General features: G+C 35.0%; 4 protein-coding genes across 6 annotated transcripts; 2 read left to right on the forward strand and 2 right to left on the reverse strand.

The window, feature by feature from the left end:
• The first annotated feature begins 17 nt into the window (after positions 1 to 17).
• On the forward strand, positions 18 to 762 carry LOC138131399 (mitochondrial import inner membrane translocase subunit TIM14). Its single transcript, XM_069048388.1, has 3 exons — positions 18 to 171; positions 223 to 433; positions 482 to 762. The coding sequence occupies exons 1-3, from the start codon at positions 169 to 171 to the stop codon at positions 625 to 627; spliced, it is 360 nt and encodes a 119-aa protein (XP_068904489.1). The 5' UTR covers positions 18 to 168; the 3' UTR covers positions 628 to 762.
• Positions 679 to 2928, reverse strand: LOC138131391 (growth hormone-regulated TBC protein 1-A-like). 2 transcript variants are annotated; one of them, XM_069048370.1, is made up of 4 exons: positions 2250 to 2928; positions 1945 to 2136; positions 1009 to 1891; positions 679 to 835 (listed from the first exon to the last, which is right to left on the reverse strand). In XM_069048370.1, the coding sequence occupies exons 2-4, from the start codon at positions 1962 to 1964 to the stop codon at positions 764 to 766; spliced, it is 975 nt and encodes a 324-aa protein (XP_068904471.1). In that variant the 5' UTR covers positions 1965 to 2136; positions 2250 to 2928; the 3' UTR covers positions 679 to 763. The 2 variants fall into 2 exon arrangements, with proteins under 2 accessions (XP_068904471.1, XP_068904472.1); XM_069048371.1 differs by having other exon boundaries at positions 2201 to 2928.
• A 36-nt stretch (positions 2929 to 2964) lies between these two features.
• LOC138131397 (transmembrane protein 256 homolog) lies at positions 2965 to 4278 on the forward strand. Of its 2 annotated transcripts, none has more exons than XM_069048386.1 (3): positions 2965 to 3105; positions 3498 to 3770; positions 3822 to 4278. In XM_069048386.1, the coding sequence occupies exons 1-3, from the start codon at positions 3100 to 3102 to the stop codon at positions 3963 to 3965; spliced, it is 423 nt and encodes a 140-aa protein (XP_068904487.1). In that variant the 5' UTR covers positions 2965 to 3099; the 3' UTR covers positions 3966 to 4278. The 2 variants fall into 2 exon arrangements, with proteins under 2 accessions (XP_068904487.1, XP_068904486.1); XM_069048385.1 differs by lacking the exon at positions 2965 to 3105 and adding an exon at positions 3297 to 3439.
• Positions 4279 to 4766: 488 nt separating this feature from the next.
• Positions 4767 to 24872, reverse strand: ctrip (E3 ubiquitin-protein ligase ctrip). The gene is made up of 17 exons (XM_069048337.1): positions 24723 to 24872; positions 24196 to 24668; positions 20686 to 21038; positions 14122 to 14310; positions 13738 to 13950; positions 13497 to 13687; positions 13086 to 13274; positions 12497 to 12969; positions 11676 to 12432; positions 10217 to 10810; positions 7872 to 8345; positions 7464 to 7818; positions 7226 to 7405; positions 6369 to 7159; positions 6124 to 6312; positions 5578 to 6037; positions 4767 to 5514 (listed from the first exon to the last, which is right to left on the reverse strand). Exons 1-17 carry the CDS (start codon positions 24870 to 24872, stop codon positions 5318 to 5320), a joined length of 6228 nt encoding a protein of 2075 aa, XP_068904438.1. The 3' UTR covers positions 4767 to 5317.
• Positions 24873 to 25024: the final 152 nt, after the last annotated feature.

A 25024-nucleotide genomic window follows, 5' to 3' on the forward strand; every position in this document is an offset into this window, starting at 1 on the left:
GTAACAATTGACAAATCGAAATCACGTGATCACATCACGTCTTTAATCTGTCAAAAACTTTGAGGTCAAAATTTGTTCATGTAGCGAAAGCGAAGTAACTATACAAGTAAAATGTGTGCGATTTAAAAATAAATTCATCAACAAAATTGAAAGACGTAGTAATAAAAAATGGTATGTTTTCGTTGTCAGAAATAAATTTATTGCGATTATTTCCATTTTTAGACGGCCGGAATAATATTAGCGGGATTAGGATTGGCCGCTGTAGGGTTTGCGGGTCGTTATGCTGTAAGACAACTCCCCAATGTTACAAAAACGGTCAATGAAGCAATGAAAAACTTACCAAAGTTTGATGCAGAGACAATGGCCAATTCAAAATATTATAAAGGTGGCTTTGATCAGAAAATGAACAGAAGGGAAGCAGCCCTGATTTTAGGTTAGAATTACATGCTAAGAAATGTACAAATAAAAGTTGTAATTTTAGGTATTAGCCCTACAGCAAGTAAAGTCAAAGTGAAAGAAGCTTTCAAAAGGGTGATGGCAGTGAATCATCCTGACAGAGGAGGTTCCCCATACTTAGCATCAAAAATTAATGAAGCTAAAGATCACCTTGAGAAACACACAAGATAGCAGCAGTTTTACAATTAGGGTATGTTTCAGCATGTAAATAAATTGTAAACAAGAGCTTAAAGATTGTATTGACTGTATAAAATACAAAAGACTAGATTCATGATTATACATAAAAATAAAATTTAAAGCCTCAAATTTATTTTTGATGTTTCCTCCTCAATTTCTCCAAATTACTAGATGAAAAGCTCCCTGGAAGCTTGAAAACATCCTGAAACATTTACTTCAGATGAAAAAACTGAAATCTTATTTTCGATATGCAAAAAAATTGTGTACAACACGTTATGAAAGTCTCTTTTTTTTCACTTATTTGCTTGATCTGCAAATTCGTGAAAAAAGTATGGCTTTCATAACTAGTACAAATAACTATTTTGTAATACTTACATTCATAAACTGGTGGCAGTTTATCACACTTTCATGGCTGCGCATATCTTTAAAGCATGCAATCAATTCCCCTAATTCTGTAGTTTCTAAAATTTGTTGCTTATGCAATTTTATCAAGGTAACAGCTACTCTTAGCAAAATTTTTGAGCCTTCATAAAATAAACAATCCCATATCCTTAACACTGTTTCTGTGGGTAAAACTTCAGAAAATAAGCAAATGAACCATTTTGTTGTGCCTAAAGCCCAAGGCATTCCTATGTTATGTATGTGTTGATGTACTGTTGGTTCTAATTTTAATATAAGTGCATTTAAGACATCCAAATCAATAAGTAACCCAGACATATTTGGGACATAATATCTAGGCAACAGCTTCTCCACCAAGACTTTCAACAACCAGAATGAAGCTTCCTCACTTTTAGTTGCCAGCAACAATAATCCTGCTATATAATTTAATCCCTGACAATATCCTACTTCTGAATTTTGATGGGCAAATGTGGCCAACACATGAAATAATTGTTGCTGTAAATATTCATGATTTGTGAAATAAATGTTATCTGGGAACGTTCTTGGAAGATCAATTTGAATTATTTCAATTAGTGCTTCATTATTAATTTTCTTTTTTAATTCTTGATATGTAAAAGGACTATCATTTTTTAATTTTTCTGCTCCAGAAGTAGCCATCCATACAGCTACACGACGGTCACTGGGTATACCTTTACGTATAAAGCGTTTTAATGTGTTACTTTTTACATAGCTACTATCTTTAATGGTGTTCCATCTTAGAGACCTTCGAGTTAATATTCTCATATATTTTGACATAAATGCATCATATGACTCATAGTTAAAATTGTCAGGTCTTTCAAATCCATATTCATCAACTTTGCTGAAGATTAACACCTATATTTTTATAAATAACATAACAAAAACAGACATTACCTGTAACTCGATTTTGCCATTCCCTATCTTTGCTTTATGCTATCGTGTTCGCATTTTATATTCTTCCAAAGATTAGATATTAGATTAATTATCCAATTCTCTGAATTGGTGAATCACACATGGGGCGATTTTAATTGATAAATACAGTTTATATTAATAGCATGACCCACTTGACCGTTTTCTTCAAGCGACCTATAATTGTTAGCGTTTATGTATTCATAATAAATCAATATTTTGTCTGAATTTTAATAAACACCATTTCTACAAATGAATGATTTTGCACAAAATATTGCTTGCTTTATTACCGTGTCAATTTTTTGCAAGCACAGTAGGTTCCGTTGTGCGATGACACTACACTGTTTCTGTTTATTTTTCTTTGTGATTTCAAAACTATCTTCAGTTCTTCACGCCCACAGACCGAGTTAGGTATCAAATACCCAAAACATACCACAATTTTCAATTTTAGGAACTTTACTTTTATTAGTTTTCACCACGTGCATTCAGTCGGTCACCTGGTCACCAAAACCAAAGGCATGGATTTGGATTATGTGTTGTGGCTTTGATTTTGGTTGCAGTTAGATTGATTCGCCACTACGAACGTATTATATTCATTCCTGTCGACTAGACAGGGACTAGACTATAGTACCGGTGTGCAAGAATCAGTGATTAGAGTCGGTGTTTCGGTTAAAATCGTTGCAAATCCGATATTAGAATGGCAGCGAATTGTTTGACGCGCGAACAAGAAGCTTTCTTAGAGGAATGTGCTCTCGAGTTTTCCGATAGATTTACCGATGCTGATTTGGAATACAAAAAGATATTTGACTTAGGCATTCCAAACCCTCCAATTATGTGCCCATGGTATGGAAGAGCAAGGTTTAACAGGGAGCGCGGTGAAGGTCGTTACAACGATCGAAGAGACTATCATCGATCAGATAATTCCAGAGACAGACATTCCTATTACAAAGAACGCAGACATAGACCATATTAGCGTTACAAGTAGTTTGTTTGTATTTCAAAACTTTGTTATCAGTTATCACTGCGAAGTACGTAAACGTATAATTACGTGCTTTGTAGTTGGTTTAATTATTTTACAGATGTAATGTTGGCAACGGTCACTGAATTAATTTTACAACTCTAATTTTTATAACGAAAACGATGAATGTGAGTAGTAATTAGTAAATAGATATAATGTAAATATAATTTGTATGATTAGGGAAATCTGGTGTAATTGTTGATAAGAGAACATTGTTATAATAAAATTTTAAAGAATTACTTCTTATTCCTTGGTAACCTGGAAACAGCTGATCGTGTTGTCAGAAATCTGTCAAAAGCCGGGGTCACCGTATTTTCGTGTTTATTTTTGTTACAAAATCGGTTTTTGTGAATTGAAATTGTGGGACGAAAGTAATATAACTTAACGATGGGTTTATACGAATTTGTAAATTACGTAGTGTATGACAACCCCGTATCAAAAGGTGTAAAATCTCTTGTAGTAGTGAGTTAATGGAGGGTGAAGGATCTTAATATTCCGTTTGCATTTTTGTAATTTGCAGCCTAATACAGTTCCAACAATCCCCCCTCAGACAGTCACTGTTATAACTGAAACAAAACCATTGTGGAAGTTGGCTTCTGAAAACGGACCTTTTGTTCGTTTAGCGGGACTGTTTGGCGCGTCAGCTGTAGCCTTAGGAGCATACGGAGCACACAGGTCATATCCAAAAGATAGAGCTGACGAGCTTAAACCAATCTTTGAAACTGGAAATAGATACCATTTTTTACATACATTGGCTTTACTGGGAATACCTCTTTGCAAAAATCCAAAATTGGTTTGTTTATTCTTTTGTGAAAACTTAATTTCTCAAGGCTTTATTTTACAGAGTGGATCATTAATCATATTGGGAACAACACTTTTTTCAGGGGCATGCTACTATCATGCATTTACTGGGGATAATAAATTTGGAAAGCTTGCTCCTGTTGGTGGAACAATCCTTATTGTTGGATGGTTAACAATGATTCTATAATTTTTTAATATATGTATTTATCTACATGTAATAGTGTTATAAATTTGTCTCTAAATATAGGTATCTTCAGTTTAATTGTGTAATAGGTGGCATCTAAGTTTCAAGAAAAAATGTGTGTTTAATTTAAATTAGATTTGTGTAAGATAGTGCCATAAGTTTGTGTGAACAAAATTTTAAAAACAATAGCTTGATCTTGCCCTTATTTAAAACCTTTATGACATTCTGTAACAATATTATGGTATGCTATTTATAATTAAATTAAATGTACAATGTTATAAAAGATTATTTGGCAATACATTTGCAGAGAATTTAATTTTTTGCCTTTGTATTTTTATTTCGTTGCACATTTCTTTTTATTAAATGATTATCGCACACGGTCGAATGGCGTGCAAGAAGTTGCACTTTCACATAAAGGCAAAGTGATACTTATTACTTAACTTATTGTTATTTATGTAACAAGTGACTAAAATAATACTTTTTTTACGAGAAGGAAAATTTGCCGCACGAGCAAAGCGAGTGCGTACATCCGCCGAGTAAAAAAAGATCAAAGGTTATTTCGAATTAAATAATTTGGCAACGCCAAGATCGAACATTTTCCATTTGTAAATGTTACGGTTTTCTTTTTCAATTAAAAATGTTCTGTTTCGTGTTTAAATATAATTTATGATGATCAATTTAATAAATGTTAAAATATGATATTTTTTTTGGTCGTTCTACACTTTTTGCCTCATTAAAACACTGTTTAAAATTAGTTATACAATTTGTAAATAAAACGTTAACTTGTGCAGTACAAAAAGTCTCTTTTGGTTATGTATACAAATTTATTGAAACATATTTGTAAATTAAAACTACTTTTGTTAATAACTGGTCACTTCAAGAGTGAGAACGGTAAACTATACATTTGGCAAATAGACCTTAAATTAGTACTTTTAACTGTTCGTTGTGACACCTTAAGACTACACTCGTGTTCATTGCACTCAGTCGTTGCCCCCTTCATTAGAAAAAAATAACACTATACCCACTTCACTCCCATCAGGTGCCTAAACAAATAATCACTCATAAAATTCTAAACAAGTCTAAAATTAAAATATTGATTAATTATAACAAAAACACATCAATTATCAAAGTAAACAAAACTTTTTAATATCACGAAATAAACAGTGATTAAGATATAAATATTTAAAATTGTAAATAAAAGACACCTTTTTCCCACTACTTGGGGGGGGGGGGCTGCACTTCAAGAATTATAATATCAAGTAATCAAACTTTTGTAGATGACTATCTTCATTTTTAATATAAAATACACTATCGTCAGAGTTCACGATTTTATCAAACACCTCTATTACAATTTTTTATGATAAATAGAAAGAATGTTGTCCTTCAGAAGCAGCTAAATGAAGTTTCAGCCGCATCACTTCAATGCTTGTATAGTCAGGTAATTTGAGGTAGTTAACACAAGTCATCACAGACGGGAGAAAATCATCAGGATTCATGTTGGGTTCTAAAGTTTTTCGTACAACGGTTAAAGGAGGAGACAAAGCTTTGAATCCTGAAACAAATTCATACATACTGTAGTGCGACTCACGTCGAGCAACAGCTCTAGTCCATTTACCTCCGACGGGGAGTCGTGGGCTTCCGGTCAAAAACTGCACGAACATCCTTTGCTCTTCTCGGTCGTACGAACTGAGAACTTCAAACAAGAATCTGATCGCTCTTGAATCTGGCGTGTAACCGTGATCGGGTTTACAACATTCCATCAGAGTCTTGATATCCCAACCTGCGATCGAATCTCGGGGACTTCCGCAAAATACAGCTTCCAATTCTTCTGGTTGAAATACTCGCAGATTTTGTAACGGAAATACCGATTCAAAACCTTCGCGCAACGATTCCATTTGACGGCTGACTCCTTCTACCAGGGTCCAGTGCGTCACTAATTTCACATAAAGATGTAAATTGTGTATAGTGACGTGAGTCATCTTTCCGTTCTTTAGCAGTTCTACATTGTGACCTGGTAGAACAAAATCTATGTCCAGTTCACTTATAGGACAACCATCGAACTCCAGTTTTTCCATCTGCAATAGATAATTGTAAATAAATCCAGACTATGCAATGGATAATTCGAATAGTAAACAAATTCAGACGATGCGTAGGTGCATACCTCTTCGTTTTTCTGTTCAATTGTTAAATTCTGATTATCTAATATGGCATCACGTTGTCTGACGATGTCATGCATTTTCCTCAAAGTTTTATATATGTCAGGAGCTACAAATTTGAGATCTGCAAGAATGAGACAGTGCTCTTGTCCCAAGAGCCAGCGATAAAACGATAAAGAAAACGGAAGATCCAGCTATAAAAAAGCGAATTAATATAGTTTAATTAACGAAATAAACATAAACAACGTACCATTCTTGAATCCATTACCGCCTTTGCCATAAATTTACCCAAAAATCTGAATTTACTTTTGATTTTTGTAATTTGACCAACTTTAGCACCTCTAGGTAAAGGACAGGGGAACAATCCAGACGGGCAGTTGACATATTCGCTGTGTTGAGAATCTGGTGCATTCCACAGCTCCAGACCGCTCTTTTGCAATTCTTTAGAAACAAGAGCGTAGAACTCCAAAGTGGGTCCCAGACCTGTGCCGACTTCATTTTCGTACTGTACTTCGAGTAACGCCTTCGACGAGGCGAGATCCTGCATCACCTGCTCCGCCTGCTTTAAAATGTCTACTCTAGATATGGTGCGTTTCCTTCTATCCAATCTGGGCGTGACACGTTCTTGAGAGTCACTTGAACTTAATTCGGGCGACATATCCAACAAACGCTGCAGAGCTCTGTCTCTATCGAAGGAAGTGGCGTAGAATAGCAATTGTCTTGTTTCAAATGGGAACAAGAAGGGACAAACTGAAGCTATCTGCTGAAGCCAGTTGGGTAAATTGCCGGTCATTATGACCAACGGATCTTGAAGTTGCCTACTAGCTTTGGCGGCTATTTTACTGTTTAAAAATTCTGACGCAGGTATGATCGCCTTATATTCTACGGCTGGGTACAAAGTACTCCAATATAAATTGAGGGCGTTCAAAATTCGAAGCAGGCACAACACTTCCAGTGAATCGTCTTGAATGGTGACCGAATCGGGAAGCTGTACAGTTAAGAATGGCGCCAAAGGAGACTGAATATGTGGTGTCAAGCCTTCTACAAATTTATTAATTCATCAATTCACGTGTCATTAAATTCTCCCATCGGTTGCTCTAAACTTACCATTCCATAAATCGTCTCCTTTTCGTCTAGAAGTGCTCTTTCCGGAGGATCCCTTTCCTTTGCGACTCGAATGACTCGAAGATGTTCCACTGCTTGAACTAGGTTTGCTCGAAGACGAGAGATCCTCTTTTAACGGTCTATAGTAGATAACGTGTGTTTGGACCCAGATACCAACATTTCCTAACAAATACCAGATACGTATTCTCTGTGTTAAAAAATAAATAAAACAAAGACTTACCCAACGGTGTTTCATTGTCTGTATCGGTTTCACTTTGGTCATTGCCATTATTACTAAACTGGCGTACTGCTTGATACACTGTCATATTGTAAGGTAAAACATTGTTGCCTATTAAAAACTGTAACTTATGTCTAGCTCCAGACTGAGATATAACAACTCCTGCCAAAGTATCATCGATATCGTCATCTGAATCCCCATCGTCACTGTCAGCACTATCTTTATCGCGTAATCGTCCGTAACCGCGTACAACTAAATAACGTTCAATAGCTTGCACTAAAGCGAGAGGATCGATTTTGACTGTACCGCCTTTCCACTGTTTCAAGTTGGTACAATCTGGATGCCTTTGTAAATTGCACTGAAACGAACAATTGATATTTCTATACGTTACCACGATCTAAACAAACGAACCTTTAATTGATGTGTATTGAAAAATTTAAGGGCACTAGTTCCACCTCTTCCAGCCCCAGAACTTGCAGGCAGATCATGAACTTTAACGGGAAACTGTTCCAACTGAGAAACACACCCGTTCACTTTGGCTACGAGGGCACTCATCCATGTTGAATTCAATTCCTTCACGTATGTTGCGTTAGCTTCGAGAGGACAACCGGCGAACACATTCAGCATTATTCTCAATCTTTGATCGCGGTCAAAAGGACCATCGACTTCGGCCAAGTACATCAGCAATGATTTAATGAGACCCGAATAATTCACTTCAAAAGGTGAAACATCAGATTCTATCAGAATTTCACGTAACTCGGTCAAAGCCTCGGCGCATCTGTTAGTCGGTAACTTTTCGATGGCCGCTTTCAATCTAGTAATCACGTTAGTGGCAGGATGGTGGTCTTCCTCATTTGCCGAATATGTTTCGATGAACTTTGATGCCTGAAACAAACCGAAAATGGTTTCAGCACGCCCACGTTCGGTCTACATTCTACAAAGTGTAGAAACAATTCAAATTTACACCGAGGTTTGACTTGTTGAGTTTTTCTATAACCATGACCCTACACAAAATTATTGTAAATGAATTATTATAAAACTGGATTTATTTTAGTTTAGCAAAATTCCAAACACAACTTGCAATATTTTCATTTACGGAACTTTCATTTGTAAGTAAAAAAAAAGCAAAACAAGTCATTTCAGCGCTTCAAATTATGTAAAAGTTGAACATTTTCTTGTAGAAATCTATATCCCCAAATTACTAAAAAAACTTTATAAGGGTAAAATTCAGCGTTGAGAGTATAGTATGTATAAATACAATGATACAATACGGTGTGAACATCAAGTTTGGAACAAAATATGTGACGTTTTTAAGAAAATCGCTCGAACAGGTCGATTTTATTTCGAAAAATGCCATCATGTGACGCGCAACTTGTTTAAATGACGTCATCACTTATTTTTTTAAATGACAATCGCCACTTTTTTCTTCTTTTTCTGATAGACCTTCCTACTATCTAAACGATGAATGAAAAACAATGGTACCTTACATAACAAATTTTTTGAGAAAATGACAAAATTTTACTTCAAAAATTTAATTTGATCTTTAATATACATCAGTAAAATTTTTCATTTTCTCAAAATGATTGTTATGTAAGGTACCAATTTTTTTCATTCATCATTTAGGTAGTGGGACGGTCTATCAGAAAAAGAAGAACAAAGCGGGGGTTGTTATTTAAAAAAATTGGTGATGACGTCATTGCGCAAAAACCAATGACGTCCTCTAAACAAATTGCAAGGCACAGGATGGCGTTTTTCAAAATAAAATTGACGTGTCCGAGCGAATTTCTTAAAAACATCACATGAATTTTGTTGGCACTGTATAACTCTTCCACTAATCTTTTTTTGTTTGTATTATGTTAAATTCACCGCCTGTTCAAAAGTGTAGTTTGATTCATCCCCGCAGAGCGCTAGTAAACGGGCGCTTTTTGGGGATATTTTTCATCTAAAGTTTTTGTCACCCAGAATTTTTCTTATTCAAATGACATTTTGAATTTGAAGTCAAAGAACTCCATGTTTTTTGCTGTTTTGAAGTTAAATTCGCGAATTTTTTCCTTATTGTTCGTTGTTTTTGTGTTGAAGTGTTGTTATTCTTCTTTGTTATCTTGCGTATTGATTATTTTATTCTTTTTAGTGAAGCGCCGGTTTTGTAAGGCCCTCATCGGCGGAAATTGGCTTTTTCACGGAAACATTTTTATAATGCATTTTTAATGAAATGAACAGGCCGATTATAATCAGAGATCTGATTCAAATAGGCGTTAAGTAGGAAGCGGAGAAGGTATATTACATAAAAATACGCTAACCAAGTACTAATCGCTCACAACTGATGTGGTTTCACAATCAGCGTACGGAATAATGTATGGTGTTTATTACTGAACAAGTCGACTGTATGGTTTTTGCAGAGTTTTTGTTTCGTTTTTATTCAGCGTGAGATGGAAGCAATGTCCGGTGGCGTCCCAAGTGATTTGCGAATTTGTTTGAATAAAATTTGATAAGATTGTAAATTAAATAATAATGGAAACAATAATCAAACCGTACGACACCAAGTAATCTGTCGAGTCTAGCACTGCTTCAAAAAGTAAACAAATCATTATTAAATCGTAATGATACATTGCGCCCGACGCCCTGCAAATACTGTGTGGAAGTCGACCCCTTCCACTCTGTCCGAACACTGGTTATAATACAGCAGGTCGTGGTTAAATCGAATTTATAATTATGTCGCTCGCCATTCAAATATTTATATAAAAATGCATAGATACCTGTTCGCGAACCCATGTTCTTGTCTTTTCTCGATTACCAGCAGTAATGTGCGAATTCGAGGCTGACTTTGTCAGACTGTTCAAGGCCTCTTTACTGTAATTGCGATCATGAGAAGAATTCATGGTGCGTCCCCATCTGGCTGGATTGAGACTTTGAAGAAAGCTAGTTTTGGAACTTGAACCGGAATACCTTGGTCGTGACGAATTGCTTGGTGTGGAGTTACCTAAAGAAGCTGCTTTTGTGAATAAATCTTGCATTAGTGATGGAGAAATTGGTAAATCCTCGTGACGACTTTTTGAACGGCTAGATACTCCAGATCTTTTCGGGACCCGCTTACGTTTCAACACGTCACTCAGACGTACATGTGACGGACTAGGCGAACGAGTATCCGATTCTTGAACACGTTGGGTGTCTGGCGTCGAAGTGTACATTGTAGACGTTAAAGGAGTACCTAGGTGTGAGCTAGCTGCAGAACCATTTGCAATATGGCTAGAACTACTAGAAGGTTGAGAAGTTCCTGGTTGAGACTCGTTCAATGTTGAAAAAGATGTCGAACTACAACTTGATTTTGGAGGACTAATTCCTAACGGAATCTATGAAAAAAAAACAGTTTAGATATTATGTTGTAATTTAAGTTAAATATAGTCTCTTCATCATACTAGCAAACAAAAAAGCTAAGACAGTCAAGTGCAATTTTGTAACGGACATAAACATAGTAAGGTACTGTTGTATTAAAAAAAAATCGCATACACCTATTATTTGCATGTGTGATTTTGCTGTTCTGGGGTTTATTAATGTCATACTGTGACATTTAACTTATTCAAAAATGCCAATACCAAATGTTTCTGAACAAGAAAAGTGGGAATTTAGTGCAGTCTATGCCATGTAAGTAGGCATAAATGCAAAAATTAAGACATAATCTGTCTTATAACTTTTGTTAAAATGATAGAAAAAGTCCGTTATTAAACGATAGAAAAACCTATAAAAATTGATTACTTCATTTAAATGGTGTACGCGAAATTCCGTGGCCGTAACTTTATACAAGGGCAGTGCAGTGCACAATAATGGGCGTTCAAAAAAAATTGTCATCGAGTGGTCTGGTTTTTGCGTTTGTTTCCGTTAACGTATGGCGTAGTTTCATCATCTGTCAAATCGTGGATGTAAAAAATTCCGGGAACATTTACTGGTGCAAATAATTCTTTTTTGCAAAAAAACAGCTCGTTTTAGAATTAACCGACAAGCGTTCAAAGATGATTTGATTAAAGACATGAAAAATAGTTTAGTTATTCTACTCAAAAAAACTGTGTAAATCAATATGTTTATTAACAAGTTTTGGTAAAGAAACTTGTTTACATACAAAAAAAAAATTGTAGCGTAAAAATCAAGTGCTACCAGAGACTGTACTGTTTGTTGTTGCTTAAAAATGTCAAGTTCGTACTGAAATATCAATTTTCTTACCTCTGGATCCGCGAGTCGATTGATCTGATGAATTACTCCTTCTCTTCTAAAGTGCACGCCGAATTCTTCAGGTAACTTATTCATAAGAATTTCAGCCATTTGCAAGGCACCGACAACGATTCTTAAATCACTAGAAGCCATCATACCGGCGATATGACTACTAACAACTTGATTTTTCAAAACGTCTTTGAGTAGTTCTGGGCTGGCATAATACACCATTCTTAATAAGGCTTTCAAACACTTACATCTAACTGCCGGTCCGGCACTAGAAGAGTACACTTCGTATAGCACAGAAAACAACGAACGTATAAACGCGGCAGCTAATCCGCGTTCTTCACGGAGGCAGGCGACTCGAGCGTCGCGACTCGCCGAATTCGGACGACTTGCCGAATGCGAGGGTTCGCTAGTACTTGACTGAACACTGGTGGGCGTAAAACGCCGTTGAACCGGCCTGGACGTACCCGTATCTTCATTGATTTGCTGCATGGAATGAAAATCGATAGTGTAAATGCGTCCCAGCGTGTTTAGACTGACTTCATCGTCGCCGCTCAAGTGAGCCGCCTCGATGATCCGACTGTCGACGGCGCCGTATGCGTGCCACAGACCTCTGTCGTCCCTCCATTGCCAAACTGGCTGATCTTTTGCGACATTCGAGGGTCTTTCCAGCAACGCATCCACGGCGAAAATTCCATCTGAGGGTAATTTGGGCATCAGCTCTCCTATCAAGGCCGTTATCTCGAACTGCTCCTGTGGCTGCCTGCGGTCGATAAAACACAAACTTACAATATTCAACTGTCATTTTATTAAATTGGTTTACCCACCTCGGTATTAGTTCAACGTCGTCTTGGTTGACTTCAGCCGAGCCCGTTAACAAATACAGTAACGTTTCAGCAATGTTCTGTTTCAGCAGAGTGAGTGCCAAGTCGGGACAGTTGGCACACATCACCGATAACATTCTCAAAACGGTGATGAAAGTTCCTGTACTTATTACTGGTGGAGTAACGACCAATAGTTGCTGTAAATTGGTCAGAAGTTCGGTGCTAGCGATCTCTTGAAGTCGGGCTGGCTCCAATTGGAAACTGTCGACCAATCTTGAAAAGGCCAAGCAAACACTCTCAACACACTTCTTGTCTTGCTGAGTTAAACGGCTGGCCAACAATGGCAGCGATTCTTGAACATACTGGAATTCTTCCGATGTTAGGTTAAGACAGCAATTCGCGGTGATGGATAATGCGTTGCGCTGAGCATTAATGGAGAAGAAATCCAAGTACATCAAGCAAGCCGAAACGCCACGCTGAAAAAGAAAACATCATTAAAAAATATATGATACTGCAGAAATAAACACTAGGTTTCATATCTACATTTGGTTTGCACAAGTTTCGGTCGAATTATAATAATGATTGTACATACCGCTTGTAAAATTGCTTTAGAATGACGTCGTGATAACATATCCAAAGCTGTTAGTGATTGTTCTGCAACGTCCATGCACTGTATGACCTGTAATTTCTCCAGGAAAACTGGAACAGCATCTACAACAATTGCTGACGATCTTGGAAGTGCCTCCATCATATATGTCAAAGCTCGACAAGCATGATTCATCTGTGGAAAGAAAATGTTTTCACCACCACTCTACAGCGATAAAACGTAACGTTGGTAATGTATACAATAGCATACACCATCAGTTAAAACTCAAAAACTGATCGCACCTGAATTGTACGGTTAACAACATTATGTAAGGCTTAAAACTAAACATGATACAACTGCTATATCACTTATTAGTTCCGTGCCTATCGACTTTTACATACAAATAATAAAACTTACAATGTCAAAGTTGTGTTCCATTCCTAGTAGAGTAATCAGTGCTTGTACGACTGGTTTAACAGGGAAGCCTGTAAGTATTTCTTCATTCCCCATCACTAGAACCTGACACATTTCAATGACAGCTTGGAGTTGTTGTCCTTCATCTCCAGTTGCCTGTAAGCCTGGTATGAGAGCTTGGGCTCTTGCAACGGCTAAAATTGTGTCGCATAAAAATAAAAATATTCATCGCATTTTAACTTACAGTTGTTCGAGCCCATGCTTCTGTGCAATAAATGTTGCATGCGAGGGCCTAGCGCACCAAATAAATGTGGAGGAAGACCTCTTGCTTCTAGAAGAGCTTGTAAACGTCCCACTTCACTGTCGTCACTTTCCGAATCTGCTCCGGGTCCTGACGGCCCCCCACTCGACGGCATTGCTTGAGTGGCCTCTTGGGGTGAGGGCGGTTCTTCAGAAGCTAATTATTTATAAGTAAAAATATATTTGTTTGGTGATATTCAATGGAATTCAAGTAATTACTACGATTGTAATTTTGCAAACAATGAAAATAAGATAAAAACAGGTACGGTAATTATTTAGAAATAAGATATTGTAGACTACTCATTTGTTATAACGCTGTGTTGTTTACCTGATAGGCCGTTGTTAGGCAAATCTGGTTGGTCTGCGGCCATGGCTGCGGCAGCGTGAGTGGCAGGGGCCGTAAGGAGAGCCGGAGCAGCCGCCCCTACCTTATGCTGCCTCGCTGCTCGTCTCGAGCTGCTGCCGCTGCCACTTGCGCCGCTCGAACTTGCACAGGAACCCGTTGTTGAGCTGTGCGCTGAAAAACATAAACAGTTCTAAATAAAACAACATAAAATGATGAATGTTTTCAATATGTCACCATCAACAAAAATTTCAAATCAAAATGCTTTATTTGTGATTTACATGATTTCTGCGTGTTATGTTGGTACCTTTCCTAGCCAGAGAAAATTTCATCGACGCACGATAACATCAACACCTACCTTTCTGTACAATAAAAACTTATATAATTAATTACAATAGCTATTGTAATATATCAATAGATTATAAAATGGGATAACTTAATTATCAAGTCTACATAATAGACAAAATAAAAATGCTTATTTTCGGATATTGGATTAATTTGTGAGTGAAATATTACAAACAAAATTTTTATAAACAATCCCGGTAATATAGGGAAATCACTACATGGAGTACAACATTAATGAGATATTCGAATTATACAACTTCAAGTTGATAAGTTTCCTCAATACCGTCAGAATAAAAATAATACCTCTTCCTTAAATGAGGGTTTTGTTAATCTGCAATTCTTTAGAATTCGTGATTAAGTAGAGTCATCCAAGAACCCTAATGTTTTACTGTAGGCCCTATCGTTGAAAGATTAGCTTATCAAAGAAGCTGGTAATGGACATCGATAAACATATTTTTAAACTTTGCAAACCGGTTTTGCATTTGAAAAGAAGACCGAGGGTACCAGGTAGTTTGTTGGGCTAGGGAGTCTTTTTCTTAGTAGGAGGTGGCAAATAATTATCTTCTCATTAGTGAAGTTAAATTGCACTAAAACGTTTCAGTTCTTGGAAAATTGTATTTCTTTCTTATCCACACATTGATCTTTTTTTAATCGAATGTTTCTTTTTACATTTTTTTAACCTCCAATTTGACACTTCGTTCATGGAATAATCATCAATTGAAACGAAAGAGCGAGTGAAAATGTTTTTATCCAACATTCAATAGTAATATCGTGTTTTACTAGTTAGTTTTAATTGAGTAAACTGGGCTATAACTAGTCTGTTGTTATAACCCACGTTGCCATTTGCACCGTGGGTTATAACATACATAACCCACGTTGCCATTAGCACCGTGGGTTATTAACGTCCATAACCCATCGGGAGCAGAATTTCATCAATAATGTCATTATCTAAAAATTTTGGAATATTGGATAAAACGTTGTATGGCATACGTGGGTTATTAAGTACTACCCACTCGAGGTAATAACCTACTCGGGCAAGCCCTCGTAGGTTACAAATACCTCTCGTGGGTAATATCTTAAATAACCCACTTATACCATAAATAACTATTGTGCGATAAAAACTTTACAGTTTTTTGAAGAAAAAACGATCGCTGTTCTAATACTACAACAGTTTGTACTGTTTTTCATTCGTGTATTTTAATAGACCAATTTTTTTTCGTGCTTCGTTATCAATGGATGTGTAAACACAAACTATTACTACAAAATAAAGAAAAATTAATACATACTCATTTTTCCGCCCGTTCCACAAACCTCAAACTGTAATTTTGTTGCTAGAGCTAGATAATTCTTGATGAGCACTACAATAAACTGCCGGAAAATTCAAATGGAACTATTTGACCGAAATCGAATCCCTTTTTACATTATGTACTTTGCTTAAACATATTCAATGTGAATAGTTAAAAAGTAATTAAAATCACTGAATAATCATAGAATATTCTCTAGATGCTTTAGATTCTTATTGATAAAATAATAAGCAAATCACTGCATTATGCACAACACTGACGAAACATTCGGATTGAAGGTTTGTCAAAACTGAGGGGTCATGTCCCCTCCACATTTTCTGTAAATGAGGATTAGTAATCTATTACTTTCTCAGAAAACGTACTTAGACACTGCCAATCCAAAATAGTTTTGGAATACAAATGAGTATTGTATTCTGTTCTAATCTATTATGATTCACAAAAATCTATTTAATCTGAATTCATTGCTTACTTAAATAGGGTCTCATAACTTCAATTGTTTACATATTTTAACTAAACTACTGAAGAAATATCATTTAATATAATGATACGAGTACAAAACAATAAAAGCCCCATTATGATATTGCATTGCATTAAATATTGAAGTTACGACCAACAAAATGATAATATTGTTTATTTAAGTCATTTTAAGTTTACTCATTTCTGAACACTGCATCTACTGGTGTAGAAGGTTAATGCAATTATAAAATTATAGGTAAGTTTCGGCTGCGGAAATAAATGGTACAGATTTTTTAAAACTTTTAATGAAAATACGGTTTTACTTAGACTAGTAGACGACCTTTTATTGTGTTGTTATACTTCACAATTTAATGAAAATGAAAAAAAATCCTTGCGTACAAGTCACGTTAGCTAAATACAGCGAACTTGACAATGGTAATGACTAATACGTAATACGGGAGATATTTCATTTGGGTAATTTTACATAACTGATTTTTTACATATTCAACGTAAAAAAGAAAATAATTAAATTGTTGACCTATTTTGATTAGGTAATTTAATAATGAAAAAGTATGTATATTGTTACGACGTAAATTTAATATACAAATATTCTTTTACTATCAATCCTACTAAGTTCTATTTTTTAGCAAATCTAAATAATTTTCGGAAACTATTAAATTTAGACTTTATTGTATTGCATACAATTATAATACTAAAATGATGATTTAAAGAGTCATTCGTAGAAACACAAACACAAAAATAAAATTTAAAAAATAAAGATATTCACAGTCCTAAGTATTTTTTCCGTCAACATTAACATTTTATTCAGTATTTATAGTTCACTAGTGTGATACTATTTAGAAAACAACTGTTAACAGATAATAGATAATAATAATACTAGTACTTACAAATTTACCATTAAAAAATCCAAGAAATTAAAATGACAACAAAGTCGACCTAGTCCTTTGTAACTTAAAAAATGATAACTGCTATCACCTTGCGTGTGAATGATTACTAACTCTAGCAAAACTGATCATTTTTATCCACTTACAATTTTATAATTGTATTATTTATTAATGGGAATTGATAAGAAACTGAACGAGTTGGATAGTTTTCAAGATTAAATTTAGGTACTTGGTCTTCTAACCAGTGGCGTAGATAGCTTTTTGCTTTGGGGGGGGTCCACGTACTTTTGCATTAAGTTTTTGGTTTTCAATGTAGTTTCCTACTTATAACACTAGAATATGAAATTATCACAATACGACTTGAAGGAACACATGTTTATTGTTTATACTCATGTTGAAAAAAAAAAAACCTCAACGAACAATTTTAGATAAATAGTCCAGCACGGAAAAAAATCGCCAAAAATTATGCTGTTTTAATTAAAAAAAGATCATGATTTAAACAAATACGTACGTATAGTCGCGATCATTAAATTTTGGTCGTCAATGTCATTCTTTGACGCAATTTAAATGGTCCATTGTGTTCAGGCCGTTAGCCCTACCACTGGTGGGGGTTACCACCCCCCCCTAACGCAAACCCTTGTTAGTTCTATATCGCACTTGCAACTGAGAAATAAAACCAGAAACATCATTTCAATAAGTCTTTTTTTTTGCTTCACCAATTTTAAAAGCGCCAAACGATATCGCAAATCTGGTCCTTCGAGAAAACGCGATCACATTGTAAAACGGTCGTACCTAAATATCATAACCTATCATCATGTCGTATGAAATTAATTTTCATTTTTTTACACTTTGTTGACGTGGACATAATCCGCTAGGGATTTTTCTTTAATTTGTGACTAACCAAATTTTGAAATGACATTGACGACCAAAATTTATTGCTCGCGACAGTACTTAGGCAAGCAGGCAACGTTCACGTTGTTTTGGTATAACGAGAGGCCATGATTAATTTTTTTAACGTTGGACACACTGTTTGATTTCTGTCACTAAAGTGCCTGACATGCGGACCTATTAAATTGAACATAACATGTTGCTGAATTTCCCGCGATGTCTGAGTATTCTTCTATTGCAAAGTAGTAAAACTGACAAAAATGCACTAGACATTGACGCTATTTATAACCTCAAACTTAAAAAAATATAACCTAATTCAACAGACACCGTTACTAAAATTAAATGCAACATTTCCATGGCCTCCCATTAGGCCAAAACAACGTGAATGCATTTTATGTAGTCGATCTTTCAATTTTTAAATCGTGATTTTTTTTTCAATACTTTATGTATAGGTACAGTGCAAAGGTGCCAAAAGTAATTGCATGGTAAAACTTATACCCCCTCTTAACTTTTGTTCAGATGAAAATATTCAAACCATTTTTGGAACAAAGTTGGAAGATTTTTTAAACTAAACTGTCAAAAAAGTTGTGAAAAAATATTTTAGTAAAAGTATTTTCTTGCCACTATCATTTTTAGCAGGCTGAAATGAAGTTAACTTTTGCCACCTTCATTTTAAAAAAAGTATTATTCAGTTGTGAAAGAATATGGATGAGCTCTGGGGGGGGTCCGGACCCCCTGGACCCCCCCCTTATCTACGCCACTGCTTCTAACAAAAACATAATTTAAGACTCTGTTAATTATGCTTAGTAATTTTTATTGGAAGGATTATTATGATTTACAGAATTCTTTTAATTACAATTTATCTTAACGATAACGTTATATGTACATGCGTTCGTATTGAATAGCAGTAGGTGATTGGTAGTTTTACTTTACTTCGTAATCGTGACCAAGTGTTAAGAGATAACATACCGAAAACTGAAATTATGGTCCTAGTGTTTACTGTCCGAGAATGTCTTGTGTTTACCATGAAAACCGCGTTTCTTAAATGATAAATATACAGGGTCGTGAACTACCCTATATATATGTATATTTATATTTATCATTGTGATAATGAGCCAGACGGAATTTAAAATGCAACCCACAAAAACAGCTGGATATTGAAATAAAAATATTCAATATCTCCAATGGTCTGGCCGTCGTACATTTGAATTTCCCGGTAAGTTTGACGAGGGAATCCAAATCCTATTATTTATTGATATTGATATCGAATATAGGTATCGTCGCTGGTGATTTCTCAATAATTGGTCATATTTCGTTATAATATGCATAAACGACCTTGATATAAATTATAGGAGTAAATAAAATATACCAAACCTATAAAATACAAAAACGAAACAGCACGGTCTTTGTCTTCTGTACGCATTTGCAAAATCATTGGTAATATTTTAGTTTTTTTTTTACTCGAGGGCATCGGTACAAATGACATCGGTAATTTAAGTATGATCTCATACTTAAGCATTGCTTTGTGTACGGTGCAAATGGTCATAGTAAATTTATCTGAAAAATATTTTTACACAAGGGTCATTTTTCTTTAAAGTACATTCTAAAGTAAAAACGTAAAACACCCGGTTTCCAGATACTCTGTTACTTAATCCGTTATTTCTAACGACCGGTGTTAGTAAAATTCAAGTTTTAGCTTTGCAGCAAAAAGGTAAAATGCCAATTTGTTGGATATTTATAATTATTAATAATTCCCAACGTCAGAGTCACATGAAAAGGCTATATAACACTTGACTAATTTCCCAACACCAAACACACTTTTCTGTAAGTTGAGGCATGTTTCGACAGCAAAGCTGTCACCGTCAGAGCTTTATAAATAAATGTTTCGGGGAAATAATTGCAGGGTTTCTTACTTTTGTAACAACTGTACCCAAAAATATCAGTTTAAATTCTTATACAATTTTATGTAGTACCGTGGGTTACATCGAATAATGATTCAGTTTCTGCAAGACTTAACTAGTCTTAGTCTAGAGATACAGCAGAAATAAAAATAATTAATCAAACACCATCGTCCTGATGATGTGGTAACACGTAATAAAAGGCTTGAGATGTTTTGGGAATTTCATTATTCATTTTTATTCGATTTGGGCACCAGGTTCCGATATTAAATACCGGGTCATTATAAATGTTTGTAACAACTAGTGTGCGTAGCGGCGCACCTAAAGCATAGCGCACAGCCACCTACGATGGTACAATCATTTATAATGACCCCGTATTAACCAGCGAAAGAATTAACAAAAATGTAGCACTGTGGTGAAGCACTTCAATAATACCATTTTTTAATTTTTTTATTATTAACCAAACATAGCCAAGGAAAGACAGAAACGGAAACAATTCATAATTATCCTCCGTCCCAGATGGCATAATGAGATGTACTACTGAGGCTGTTTTTGCAAAAAAAAGACCTTCCATTATGTATTACCGGACTTTTTGACAAAAACACAAATAATAATGAACTGTGAATGGATATGGCTCGGTTTATTAGATTACAGCATAATAAATATTTTTTAAATTAACTCGCAAATTTGGTTTTTTAATCTTTTTTTGATATTTTTTCCAGAAACTGATGTAAGAACTAATAAAACCCTTACCTTTGCTATTTCGCGTGCTGCGTCTCAGCACTACTCCGCTTCGCGCGAGGCGAGAGGGCTCTTGCTCCTCGCGTGCAGTTGGTTGGCTGCTCGTCGCCCCCAGTGCTACAAGTTTTCTTCGTTCGGACGTTGATTTTTTGGAGTGGCTGGGTTCAGAAGTCTGTTCAATAAAACTTCGACTTTGACTACGAAGTGTATACTTGTGTATGCTTTGTTGTTGACTGGAGTCTTTCGCTATGGGATCTATTTCGTTTCTATTATGATTCAGACTTAAGTCGTGTTTACTTCTATTACGATCTGACCGTTTATGGTTACTTTTCTGCTTAGAAGAATCTCTAATATCCAATTTATATCTGAAACAAAATCCAACACGTTTCAAATACCTTACCATCTTTAAAATGTACATTTAATAAATCTTAACACATTTGTAAGTATGTAATTCAATTTACGTTCAAATAAACATCTACGTGCGTACATGACGATGACATATACTCGTAAAATTACAGGTGTTTAGTTGCTGTTGATATAAGCTGCTAAAACGGTTGCGAAAAAATACATACTCCAGGGGAAATTATGCAAATCAAAAAGGCAGAAACAGATATGAGCATATATTTAATGGCATGTTATATAAACAGGTTAGCAAAATTGTTACTGTTAGATCTGACTTAAGCGAATGAAAGAATTATTTATTATAAGAGAACAATACACTAAACTTTAAATAAAACAACAAATTATAGGTATGTATTACACAATGATGTTTATAAACAATTATAACAATTATTAAGAAACATTTCTTGATTTCATTTTGCTTAAAATACGATCGCATATGAATTCTTTATATCCAACTATTAAATGGTTTACTTTTTATAAAACATGATTCATTCAGTTCAGAACTTTTTGCAAAATTCGTGAAAGAAAAACAAGTTATCATGAACGGCTTTTGTTTGATTTTATGTACAACGACCTAGTGATCTTAGCATGTTTACGGCCATGTGCATCACGGTTGTTTTTTTATACTGAGCCGTGTGGTGAAACACAGCTCACACAACATTGTTTTGATTAACGTCTTGGAATTAATTGCTGCTTCACGTTTATGCATACATACAGGGTGTTATGGAAGTCCATGTAATAAATTTAATCACCAATTGAACTCTTTAAAATAAACAGTTTTTACATTTTTACCTTTTTTTTAATCGAATATTTTTTTACATTTTTCTAACTCCTAATTTGACACTTCGCTCATGGGATAACCATCAATTGAAACGAAAGAGTGAAAATCTTTTTGTGCGGTAAAAACTATACAGTTTTTTGAAGAAAGAACGATCGCTGCTCTAAGGGTACGATTATGTTGGAGCTGCGATGAACGATAAGAGCGGAGTACCATTGTTTTCAAATGGCAGTTCGCTCTTATCGCTCATCGCAGTTCCAACAGTTTTTACTGTTTTTTGTTCGAATATTTTAACCGAGAATTCTTTTTTCGTGCTTCGTTATCAATGGATGTGTAAACACATGAGCGGGTATGAATTTTTTCAGACGGTCAACTTGTGTGCAAATATATTTCATATGGTTAACTACCCTTTCTCCAGTCGGTAGCCGTAGTGGTTATTCATTACTTAGGACAGGATGTTTAATACAGAAAATCTGGGCTGTGATTTTGTTACTAAAATGACTATAAAAAGATAAAATAGAAACAAAAGACAACTTTGGATTCATATTTTGATTGCAGCAAGGCGCTTATTACTTTCTTTTTGGTGAGATAATTGGAGAAAAAAAAATCGCACATAGAAAATGAAAAAGGGCTTTTAACTAGCTTCAACCTCCACGGTTGCTTGTAAACAAGTGGTCTATGAGAAAAAAAACACTTCTTCCTACAGACCTACTGTTGTTGGTGGTGGTTCAGAGTTACAGAACTCGCCTATTGATTTTGTGAAAAGTGTCTTAGGATTCACTCTTATTTTGAAAAACCAGCAACTATACAATACATTCGTAACACGATTAGGATTCTTATACTTTTCTGATTTTGTATTTATCGGATCATCAAATGGTTGTTTTGTAAAATTTGGGTTTTTAATAATTTTGTTTACATATCGTAATGAAAGTGGCACTTTTTTACACGCAAAATCGTAGTGAAAGTAGCACTTTTTTACACGAAAAATCGTAGTGAAAGCAGTACTTTTTTGCATCATTTTCTTCCATCTCCTTGGAATTGATTGTCAAAGCATACCTATTTTTTTTTATAATTTTTCATAAATCCTTTTAGACCAAATCTCTCAACTTTTTTCGATATGCAAAAAAATAGTGTGTACAACACGTTATGAAAGTCTCTTTTTTTTTCACTTATTTGCTTGATCAATCTGTAAATTCGTGAAAAAAAAGTATGACTTTCATAACTAGTTGTACAAATAACTATTACTCAATTTCATTGTTTTAAGGAACATCACGTAGATAAAAACTATATGTAGTTTATTTATTAAATTTATTGTCTGTTACTACATTAAGGAGTGGTCAAAGTAAATTCAAACTAATGTTCATAGAAACAAGTAATGCCCACTGTGAAAAATATTTCGCCGAACCGTCAAATAAATAATAAAACAGACACAACATTTGTACCTTAATTTTACAGATACTGAAATATTTTAAAATTACTTTCACTTTTTTGGGGAATTATGAAACTAAACTGTTTTTTTCAAAACTATAACCTAACATTTGAACAGAATTTTTGAATAATGACGTTTACCCGCTACAATTTTATTGCAATGCTAGGTTGATCAGAAAGTCATCTTTACCCTGTGCGTTATATTTTGCCCATAATCAGCTTCAGAAAGTATCCAAAGAAGCTCACATGATGACGTTGGTAACATAACTCACCACTGGTATTGTTTTTCCTTCTTCAGAGAAAACGCTATCACACAGAAACTTGCAATTGTCATTTAACTGATTTGTCAACAACTTTTGACAGTTAACATTTTAAAGATCTGACTGAATTATAAGATACAATCAAGAGATTAAGTAATTGACACTGTCAACATTTTAAGCATTAAATTTATATGCTCTGAAAAGTCGACGGAAAAATGTCATACTTGTAAGTACGTAATACATATATGTAAAATAATTCATTTGTAATATTCAGTTTTTATTAATATGTTCTTTAATATTACGCTAAAAAAATTTCATTATTATTAAATCGCTTCAGTAGACACATACATAATTGCATTTTATCAATTTATGTGTATTTTGTATGAAACAAACACAATAATTTTGAATTGTTGCCATATATTTAAACCCAAAAATATCTGTAAAAACATCTCTGATCAAAAAGTAGTTTACAAATATGTATTTATATTTCCAATAAAAAAGTTGTTAATCATTGTTTTAACTATACTATCATGCCCATGAATTCCCCTAGAGTTAAGAATTCAAATGATTTTTTTCTGAGTCTTGCTTTAAACATTACAAAAATTCCATGTATTTTAGCGTGTTATTGATAAACATTCACACAATCATACATACCTAATTCGAAGTTTTTCTAACCTATGTGATGAACTTGACTTGTCTGATGAATTCCTACGATCTTCTGATTCCGCTCTGTAAGAAGTTGGTGAACTAGAACTCTTCCTGAATTTCTTGAACTTATGCTTAGAAGAAGTAGATGATGTACTTGCTTCAGAATGCAAACTGTCTACAGAGCTTGAAGAAGGTTCTGAGGTATTTTCCGTAGCTTTTTTGATGTTAATAAGTTTATTATTTATATCTATGCTGTTCTTGGAGTTTCGTTTATGTCTGGTAATCGCAGGCAACTCTGTGTGTGAAATATCAGGATGTGACCGTGTTGTCCTGGATGTTGAAGGGACACTTTGGTTATCAATGGCCTGTTTGGATGTTGAAGGTGTTGTGTTTTTTGGATTTGTTGATACTGACGTATTAGCAGATCTTGTCTTATTTGGATGTTTGTTGTTAGCCAGACCGGTTTCTTTGTTTCCCACCTGAAGACGGTACGAATCAGACGTCACCTTGGCGAGTTTTAACACGAGATTTACCTTATATGATTCGGTTTTGTGTGAATGTCCAGTTGTCAAGTGGTCTTCTTGTGTTCGAAGGCGCTTGGCCTCGGCACGTGGCTGCAGAGGCAGCACACGCTTGCGGCGTCTAGTGCTGGCAGCAGCGTTTGCGTTAGCTGGATCTGCCATAGACGAAGCGTTCCAGACACCTCCACTTACCAGCGACACTCATTCCCTTTTAATTCAGCGTGCTCTTTTTTTGTTATGTTTGTGAACTGAAATACATTAATTTTAATTGAAAATTTAACGTCCTATGACATGGCCAAACCAATCAATTTCAA

The sequence above is a fragment of the Tenebrio molitor genome, chromosome 5 (assembly GCF_963966145.1).
Source record: "Tenebrio molitor chromosome 5, icTenMoli1.1, whole genome shotgun sequence".
Lineage (NCBI taxonomy): Eukaryota > Metazoa > Arthropoda > Insecta > Coleoptera > Tenebrionidae > Tenebrio > Tenebrio molitor.

Bases quoted from the DNA above. Each gene is read 5' to 3' on its own strand.
- LOC138131391 (XM_069048370.1), bottom strand. From the start codon at position 1,964: ATGGCAAAATCGAGTTACAG. The intron at 1,892-1,944 runs GTAATGTCTGTT...GTTAATCTTCAG, and splicing joins ATGGCAAAATCGAGTTACAG to CAAAGTTGATGAATATGGAT. The intron at 836-1,008 runs GTAAGTATTACA...TAAATGTTTCAG, and splicing joins ACTGCCACCAGTTTATGAAT to GATGTTTTCAAGCTTCCAGG.
- LOC138131399 (XM_069048388.1), top strand. The intron at 434-481 runs GTTAGAATTACA...TTGTAATTTTAG, and splicing joins GGAAGCAGCCCTGATTTTAG to GTATTAGCCCTACAGCAAGT.
- ctrip (XM_069048337.1), bottom strand. From the start codon at position 24,872: ATGGCAGATCCAGCTAACGCAAACGCTGCTGCCAGCACTAGACGCCGC. The intron at 12,433-12,496 runs GTGGGTAAACCA...TATCGACCGCAG, and splicing joins GACGTTGAACTAATACCGAG to GCAGCCACAGGAGCAGTTCG. The intron at 6,038-6,123 runs GTATGCACCTAC...TATCTATTGCAG, and splicing joins TTGAACAGAAAAACGAAGAG to ATGGAAAAACTGGAGTTCGA.
- LOC138131397 (XM_069048385.1), top strand. From the start codon at position 3,365: ATGGGTTTATACGAATTTGTAAATTACGTAGTGTATGACAACCCCGTA. The intron at 3,440-3,497 runs GTGAGTTAATGG...TGTAATTTGCAG, and splicing joins GTGTAAAATCTCTTGTAGTA to CCTAATACAGTTCCAACAAT. The intron at 3,771-3,821 runs GTTTGTTTATTC...TTTATTTTACAG, and splicing joins TTTGCAAAAATCCAAAATTG to AGTGGATCATTAATCATATT.